Below are 9,609 nucleotides of genomic sequence, written 5' to 3'. Positions count from 1 at the left end.
TCATGGTACAAATTGGGAAAAACTGATCCGATCGATTCCTTAATTCTCCCAACTATATTATTAAAATTTAATTACATTTTACGTGAATGGAAATCTCACAAAGCAATAAAATGGCTCTACATTCCATTCCAGACATTTAAGAGTTGACAGATTTTTTATAGCCTGTTTTTATGTCTTTTTTTCATGGAAAAACGGTTGGGAAAATTCAAAAATGTTTGGGAGAATTTAGATTCAGAAGCGCCACACATCGACGCCCATTCGAAAATCTGTTGAACTTTGTTAAAAATCTATATATTGCGTGAATTAATTTTGGATTTGGGGCATCGTAGTTGGATAATCCATACATGTACAAACATAATTTTACGTATTTTGCATCCTGATTCAACAGATTTGTGAAATCAACCATCACAATGTTACTAAGTACCTTTAAAGGAGAGTGATCTGAAGAGAAAATCCTCAGATTTCCAAATTTGGTGACAAACTTATAAACTGGTCATAAGATTTTCAAATACGATGTCAGATGAGCACAGATATTAAAGAATTTTTTTTCCCGAAATCAAAAATTAAATTCATAAATTTCATGCATACGTATATCAACAAGATAACATCTTTGGACCTGTAACTGTTTCATTGCCCATAGATCTTCACCAGCATAGGGCAGACATGGAGGGCAACATGGACGTACTACCCTTCAGCCTGTCATGTGACCGCTGTGACTTCCGCACTAAGAGCATGTCTGCCATGAGAGACCATGCTCAGACGCACTCGGCTGAACACCAAGACCAGCATCCAATAGAAGAGATAGGTAAAAATATGTGTGTGTTCACCTGGCAAAAGTTAATGGGGTTAAACTGTAAGGGGGGTGAGATATGTTACACCATGCTCAGATCTACCTGTCTGAACAACAAGAACAGCAACCAATAGAAGAGATAGGTAAATATTTGTGTGTGTTCAGTTGGTGAACGTTAATGGGTAAACCTGTTGGGGGAATGACATAGGAACAAACCATGCTCAGATCTGCCTGTCTGAACAACAAGAACAGCAACCAATAGAAGAGATAGCTATAGCTTTGTGTGTGTTCAGTTGGCAAAAGTGGGTTCATATATAGGCAGTTAAAGTGTTAAAGAGTAACCACCCTTCACAAATGAGAAACTTAACACAAAATCACCAATAGAATAGATACCAGTAGATAAAATCAGTAAAAAGTGTGCTGACAATGGAGTCAACGTACTTTATTCCTTTTAAAGCTGTTTTTGTTTTTCCAAAATGAAAAATAATCTCTGTTCAATCCTCTGTTCATACAAGAAATATTGTCAGCTGAATACATAGGAATCATAATTTCAGTAAAAAATATATTCCTATTTCTGTTCCTTTCTTTATGTAGGTATTAGCAACCATGCTCCAAGTGATGACCATGCCCTTCAAGCACTAGTTGACTCCGCCCTAAACGATGCCTCTCGACTCCTCCTCTCCTCACCCGACAACACCAACCACCACCATCTTCAAGATCCCGGCACCACTTCAAACCAGAGCCCTGTAGAAGAGGTCGGAAGGACAGATGGTAATGGTCATCCCTCTGGAGTTGAACACCAGGACAGGAAAAAGGAGCGGATGGTGACGCCAAGGGCTAGTGCTTTGGCTGCTGAGGACCTCCTCGGGATATACGCTGCTGGAATTGACTTCAGCGTCGTCGGAGGAGGGGTCGTCCACGATGGTCAGTTTCGAGCTGGATGCGGTCAAGAAGTACAGACCATGATGTCCGCAGCGATAGCAGAAAGCGCAGATGGTGGTGTCAGGAGTGGGATAGGCATTCCCAGTCATGATGAAGCTACCTCTAGGTCTCATCTGGGAGATGATGGCAGTGGAAGTATGAATAATGGTGGAGAAACTGAACCTTATTCTGTAGATTCTTCTGGTAACTCCAGGGGAGTAGGTCATGATAGTAACACGAGAGTTGATCCTAATCAAAGGAAAGAAGACAGTGAGATTAGTTGTGGCATTCATCCAATCACATCAGAACAAGCTAGGACAGATTCACCTCAATCTAGAAGTTCTGGAAGTGCAAGCTGTTCACAGAATTTGGGACGGACACAAATGTTGAGGGGTAAGAAAGCCACCAGACCAAGTTTTAAGTTTGTCATCCATCGTTCAGCGTTCAGTAAAACTCCCTCAGCAGATGACGAGACACCATCATCTTCATCAAAACATAGACCCTCTCACAGTCACAGTAAGGTTGTTGCTAGACAAGCCAAAGATCATAACTCCTCAGCATCTGACAATGCCTCGGCAACTATGGACAAGGGTAGCGGAGGAACAACAGCATCAAGAACTCGTGGACAGAGATCAAAGCCTGTGCTTGAGGATGGAGGAACGGCTGCTCGGGATGCAAGCTCCGGGAGGCGTAGAGGACGAAAGCTGGTCTGTCCGACTAAACTGATCGTCGAACAGGGGAGGACGCTCCCACCCTCTAAACGTCATGGACAAAAAGGTTTTAGACCTGGTGCGAGGCCTGGGAAGGGTGATGGGAAGCAGATGAGGTACAGATGCCCAGAGTGTCGCTTCTCATGTATGCTCAAGAAAGACTTGACAGCTCACACCAAACTGGCCCACACCAAGAGCGGGAGGAAGGATGCAAGGGTTGGGAAAGTGCACTTTGAAATAAACAAATCCAAAGCCTCCCAGAGTAAACAGGGCTCCAAAAGAACTTCAAGAGGAAATGTTTTGGATTCCTGTGATCCAGAACAAGAGGATAGCCCACCCAAACCAAGGAAACTCTTGAAAAAAGTAAATGACAATAGGAAAAGTACTTCTAGATGTAATAAAAGACCCACCAGGGATAAAAAGCCTGCAGAGGATGAATCTGAAGAACTACAAGAAAATGATGATGAAGAGAATGTTGATGATGATTGGGAACCTGATGCAGGAGATGTGAGCTCTAGTGAAGGGGAAGTGATTGATAGCGGAAGAGAGGAGGATAGTGATGATGATGATGTGTGCAGTATCTGTCACAAGTTTACTGCAGACTGTCCCGCAGACATGGAGCGCCACCGAGCAGAGGAGCATAGGGATAGCTTGCAGAGCTCAAAGCAATTCCAATGTAACTATTGCAGCTACTCTTGCCAGGGTCGGAAGACTCTTGCCGCCCACATCCATGGCTTGCATGGTGACACGGTACAACTCCTCACACAGAAAGCCACAGAGCCCAAAGCCAAATCAGTGAAGAAGGAAGTGGACACCAGCCGTGTCTATCGCTGTAGCATCTGTAACTTCAGCTGCCATTCGAGCCATCTCCTGAACAGCCACATGAAGAGCACCCACCACTTTGAAAAGATGTCTGGTGAGTTCACCTGTGGCGTGTGTGGGAAGGTCGTCGTTGGACGCTACTCTCACTTCCGCCGCCACCTCCGATGCCATTCGGAGGAGCGTCCCTATAAGTGCGATCAGTGTCCTCTGGCCTTCCGTGACGCAAACAGCCTGAACTGCCACTTGCCCATCCACAAGGAAGACCGTGACTACCTCTGCGAAGACTGCGGTATGGCCTTCAAGCGTCCGATCAACTTGCGGATGCACCGCAAGGTCCACAGCGACAAGATGTTCCCCTGCGATTCCTGCGACTACAAGTGCCGCCGTCGCAACACTCTCCTGAACCACAAGAAGCGGAAGCACCTGAAGCAGAAGACTGTCCTCTGTCAGCACTGCGGCCATTGCTTCTTCTCCAAGACGGAGTGTAAGAACCATGTGATGAAGAAGCACACCCAGCGGCCGACTCCTTTCGCTTGTCCGATCTGTCCTGCAGTGTTCATGTTCCAGTACCGCTTCAAGGCACACTTGAAGACACACCCTGAGATCAAACCTTACAGGTGTCACGTCTGTGGCTTTGAGACCAGACTAAACACCTACCTCATGGATCATATGAGACAACATACAGGTAACACTAAAATGATGATTATACTAATTACAAATACATGTATAGGCATACAAGGTTGGAGCCTGGGGGTTGCAGCCCCTTAATGACTTTTAAAGTTACGATATTCAAACAATGAGGTGCCCAACTAACTTCATGTGTATAAATTGAGATGCTCGAATAAGCTCATGCTTAAAGGAGTGAGGTGCTCTTTATGCTCATATTGAGGGATCAAGGTGCCCGACTATATCATTTTTACATATTATCAAGACTACTTCGGTGACAAAATTTAAAAGAGTCAATAACAAACTGTTCTCTTTTTTTCTTTAATGGAAAGTTAATATTGAGGTATCAATTCAGGCAAAAATGTTCCAGTATAGACTATGATGTTAAACTTTCAAAACCCAATTGTAGTTTGCTCATCTTTACTCATGTATATATGTAGATAGGTCTGTGAGTAACATGCTAAATACCAAAAAGTTGATTCATATTATTATAGGCTGTAAGTTGATTCATATTATTATAGGCTGTAAGTTGATTACGACAATACTCTATAAGAGGGATTCACTCTAATGGAAGAAGAAGAACAACAACAACAACAACACTGAATGAAAAATTTCAATTCAACAATTTACGCTCTTGTGACTGTTCCTCTATGTTCAATTTTAAACTGACCAAGGTTTTTTCTTCTTCCCTGGATGACACACTTTACCGAACTTCAATCAAATCAAATCAAACCAAATAAACAAACAATATAAAAAATTCATTGCCATTTTGCAATTATATACACGATCTTTTCCACTGACAGGAGAAAAACCAAAGAAATGCAATCTGTGCGACTATGAGACTTCCACCAACAGCAACCTCTACAAACATAGAAAGCGCCACCATGGTCCAGGGATCCCACGGCTCAGCTCCAGGACCCGCAGGCCCCGCCCAAACAGGGCCCAGAACAAGGCGGAGGAGAACCCCATGGGGATGAGCGACGAGCAGAAGCAGCGAGCGGAGAAGAGCGTGGTGGAGGACATCGTGAATGCAGTGGAGTTTGGCCAGATGGCATCCCAGGTGAACCTTGCAGCAGGGGGCCAGGCGGCAGCGGCCATGTTCAATATGGCAGCCATGTGCAGTACTCAAGAATTTAAGCAGGAGCAACTGATGCAAGGTGAATACTGTTCTTTGAGTTTTAAAGGTGTAGACCAGTTATGGTCATGCGATTGCATTGAGGAAGAAACGTTGTGGAATCGATCAGAAAAGGTTGATCATCTCGCATAGAAATATTAGTGTGTACTGCAAGGTTCTGGAATCATCAAAATGATAAGAAATTTGGCCCAGTTTTCGTAAATTTACAAGCACTGTACACAGGAAGATGTATATGGGACTATGCGATATCTATCCAGGCCGGATCAATATGATAATATACCAAATATATCAATTAGTAGGCAGTTTCCCGGCAAAATTTGTATCACATATTAGTCAAAACATATTCTATCGCATGATTGGTAATAAGAACTTCCACTTCATTTTTTGAGAGGGGGGCATTTCCAAAAGTGGTTTTCACTTTAAGTTTATCATTACTGCTGTTATGGTGTTATCCCTGGGATGTTTACTTATCAGCATGATCTGCATGTATTCTCAAATCAATAATAATTGTTTATTCAGGCCATCTGGATTCACTTTATGGACCATAATAGTTCAGATGTAGAGGTAATATTTTGATGAGTTTTGCAATATGCAGTAATTAGGCATCTTTTGGAATACAGAAAATCTGTGATACCATAGTTTGTGATTCTTTTTGAAAGCAGATCGTTGAACCTCCTCAGAGCATCCGTAAAACATGAACAATATATGAATGAAAGTAAGCCCTATAATCGACATACTAATTATCAGACCATAGAGATAGTAGACGGGCAGCATGTATTAAAACTTAATTGAATTCAGTTATTGCTTATTGTAACAATCGCCATTGGACCAGATGGGGGTCAACTGTGTAAAGGTATCCACTAACTTTGTCTCAGATTCTGAAACAAAGTCCTGGATTTAGCTCATGCTGCAATGATAATTATAAACCTTTAGGTCAGTAAGGAATCCCATGACTTTTACAAGCTGATCGCCTGTCTGATTATCAAGATATTTATGCTTGGAAATCAAAACCAAATTTGTGTTTTCGTAACGGTTTTTATAGCACTACAGTCTATTGGGGAAAATGAGTATGGTAAAACCAGTCACTTAAAGATTTTTCATTTTTTGAGGCGCTTCATGATCATTTTGAAGCGCAATTTTTTGTAGGGCTTCAATATTACACCATAATCACAGACACTGATAACACGTAGGACCATGCATCTCAGATTTAACATTGTTAAACGATGCCTTTAAGCATGCTTCTCTTTATTTCTCTTCTCAGTTCCTCCTTCTGATGTGCACCAAGGTCATCCAATCCTACCCGAGGAGGTCAACATCATCAGCTCCGTCTCGGACACTGGCCACGATGCAGAACGCCTCTCCATTTCCATTCTCGATAAGACAACATCCTCCGTGGCAGCCATGATGGAAGCCCTGGCCGACGCCCGTAACATGCGCCCCCCTCAGGCCCACCAGCCCAACCACCAAGCCCTCATCTCGCACCCCAGCCCGTACTCCATCCACCTGGCCACGGCGCCCACGCCCCAACCAAGCACCCCTCCCACCACCAGCTCCGCCCCACTCTTCCAGCGATCCGTCGCAGCAATGGCAGCCAACATGACCATGCATTATGTGCATCCGAACATCGGTGCAATCGGGGGAGGGGGGAGTTACCACCACCTGTCCGCCTTGGCAGGGGAGGCGGCCAGTCGATCGCCCATTACGTCTCACGGTCAGCCGACGCCCCATAATGTCACCATCCCACCTCCTCTGATCGGTGTCGGGCAGGGTCAAGCCACGCCTCAACCCCTCACCCACTTCCCAAACATGATGCACTATTAACCTATTCCCTGCAGGAACCATGTGGCTCCCGTACTAAAGCATATGACTATGAGACAATGCGGTGTTCCACGAGTTAAAGAACCTGATAATAACAAATCGGTTGCATAATTTACCCAGAGTAGCTTCATCAGTATTAACACAGCATTGCTCTATCTGAGGGTCTTGTAATTATTATTAAACCAACAATTGCTTGGTACCCATTCAATACACCAGGGCCCCATTTCACAAAACTTGTCATCAGTTACAAATGACAGTTTCTGTTATAAGCTACTGAAATCCTTGCCTCTGATTGGTTATCAGCAGATTTGTCACTGATTTTTGGCATTTGTCATTGAAAAAGGGGTTTGTGAAACAGGTACCAGGGGCTCACAACACAAATATTAGCAATTGATCATACAACTAATAGATTGATCATTTATTGTACGTTGTTAATTGCAAAATAGCAAACTTTTTTTTCTTTTTCTTTCGATGGAAGAATTAATTTGATCAACAAAAAAAACTTGATTACTGGTATATCAAACAAATATGACATAGTGGTAAAAGCTAACATAGTTACACCTTGCAATAATTGTACATGCATCAATAACCAAGCAAAAAGGATTTTTATTTCAAATGCACCTCATTGTTCGGAGGAGAGCTTTGGAAGTCTTGAATAATGTTGCGTAAAAAAGGCAGTCCCAAAACAAGTGTGAAATACTTCCAATAGAGGATTAGAAAAATGTAAATGAATTAGAATCAGCCAAGCCCATACTATTAGGAGATTTGTTGACCCCAAGTATTCAGTGACAAATTCTGAATTAAGAAAATAACAATATTTTCAATTGCTAACGTATGTTTGTGTTATGTGGCCCTGGATCGAGAAGGAGAAATGTTGGTAAATACCTTGCCTGAGGACCTAAGCACCAAGCAGCGATCGAACCCAGGACCTGCCACATGAGAATAAAGACGCGATGGCTCAGTGGTAGAGCAGTGGTCTCCTAACAGAGAGGTCCATGGTTTGAAACCAAGTTGATGCACTAGTGCCCTTTGGTAAGGCATTAATCCTCATTACAAAGTCCCTTAGATGGGACTAAAAGCTGTTGGTCCCCTGGGTGCCCACCGTACATAAAAGCATACACATGCTTTCTTAGCAGCCAGCTAAAACAAACAAGACCCTCTAGGGCCTCCACCGATATCCCCCCCCATAAGTAATGCATTACTTTCTTGCCACAGTGATACCAAAGTATTCAATAATTTCAGAAAAGTATTCTATGTATTAAGGTGCTACTTTGATTAATGTTTAGGAGAGAAAGCAAACAGATTAAGTGGAGTCTTCATTCTCTGATTCTATTCTTTTGTTTTTGAATTGAATATATACAACACAAAGAAATATCTGCTAGCTAGAGAAAAAAAGAGAAGAAATCATGTGGTATGATTATCATTTTACTGCAAGGCATTCTCCTCTAAAGAACAAGTTTGTTCTCTTTATAGATGTTATATTTAAATAGATTTAGAAAAATAACCAAAGTTACAAATGTATACAAAATAAGAAATGCTTATGAATTCTTGCCAACTATATAATTTGTTTGGAGTTGTATGTATGTGAAGAAAGAAAAAAAAAGTTAAACTTGCTATAAAAAAGCCTATCATTGTGTTACTACAGACCTAAAAAGGTGTAATGCCTAAAAGCTCTGTACGTATATGGTGCCTTTTTGCCTCAACGAGAACTGTTGAATTTGTAATCGACGTGCCAGAAATTTTCTATCTGACATCTTAGAAATATTGTTAGTTTTATTACTGGAAATAATGTTTATTTATTATCTTTTGGTGAACTCTTCACCTTCCCCTAGTGTGCCATGGCTCCCTAGGAAGGTTAAATGGAATTTCAGTACTATTTAATAGGTGATTTCCTAATATATAGGAAGCAGGAACAAGTACTCAACATGCAATCTTAAAGGTAAAGACCAGTTATGGTCATGCGATTGCATTGTGAAAGAAACGTTCTGGAATCGATCAGAAAAGGTTGATCATCTAGCATATAAGTATTGGTGTGTACTGCAAGTTCTGGAATCATCAAAATGATAAGAAATTTGGCCCACTCTTGGTAAAGTTACAAGCACTGTACACAGAAAGATGCATATGGGACTACGGGATATCTATCGAGGCCGGATAGATATGATAATTTACCAAATATATCAATTAGTAGGCGGTTTACCGGCAAAATTTGTATCATCACGTATTATTCATAACATATTCTTTCACATGATTGGTAATAAGATTTCCATTTCATTTTTTGAGAGGGGGGTGTTTCCAAAACTGGTCTTTACCATTTCATTGTTCAGCATTTTTGCTGAACAATTATCAACGATAAGAACTCCAGATTTGACTCTTGAAAGTGTGTTCATGATCTTTTATGTGCCTTGCAGGAGGGGGCTTAAACAAAGTTTTGACAGGTTGTTCAATATTTTATCTGCTTCCCATAAAAAGGCTGTAAGAGCAATTCAATGTTTTTAATGGCAGCCTATGTTTTTTATGTTTTGTATGGAAGGAAGTAGAAATAATTTAGAGAAGTTATAACTGCAGTTACTAATTTTAGACCAGCACTTCTCAACCTCTTTTAACTCTAGGCCAACTTGGGTTTTTTTTTTTTTTTTTAATCGAGGTCCACTTTGGCTGCTTGAAATGGTTTGAAGCCCACCTTACAAAAACTTGATTTGAAGAAAAAATGAAAATATGACGTGATACAAGAACATAAAGAATGAATT

General features: G+C 41.5%; 1 protein-coding gene across 1 annotated transcript; it reads left to right on the top strand.

Annotated features, from left to right (window-relative positions):
• The first annotated feature begins 522 nt into the window (after positions 1-522).
• Positions 523-8,641, top strand: LOC115927208. Its single transcript, XM_030992727.1, has 4 exons — positions 523-805; positions 1,385-3,928; positions 4,713-5,066; positions 6,306-8,641. Exons 1-4 carry the CDS (start codon positions 664-666, stop codon positions 6,863-6,865), a joined length of 3,600 nt encoding a protein of 1,199 aa, XP_030848587.1. The 5' UTR covers positions 523-663; the 3' UTR covers positions 6,866-8,641.
• The last annotated feature ends 968 nt before the right edge of the window (positions 8,642-9,609 follow it).

The sequence above is a fragment of the Strongylocentrotus purpuratus genome, unplaced genomic scaffold, assembly GCF_000002235.5.
Source record: "Strongylocentrotus purpuratus isolate Spur 01 unplaced genomic scaffold, Spur_5.0 spur5_scaffold_20, whole genome shotgun sequence".
NCBI classification, from domain to species: Eukaryota; Metazoa; Echinodermata; class Echinoidea; order Camarodonta; family Strongylocentrotidae; genus Strongylocentrotus; species Strongylocentrotus purpuratus.
Note: the sequence above shows the minus strand (reverse complement) of the source record. Positions and strands in the feature narration are given on the sequence as shown.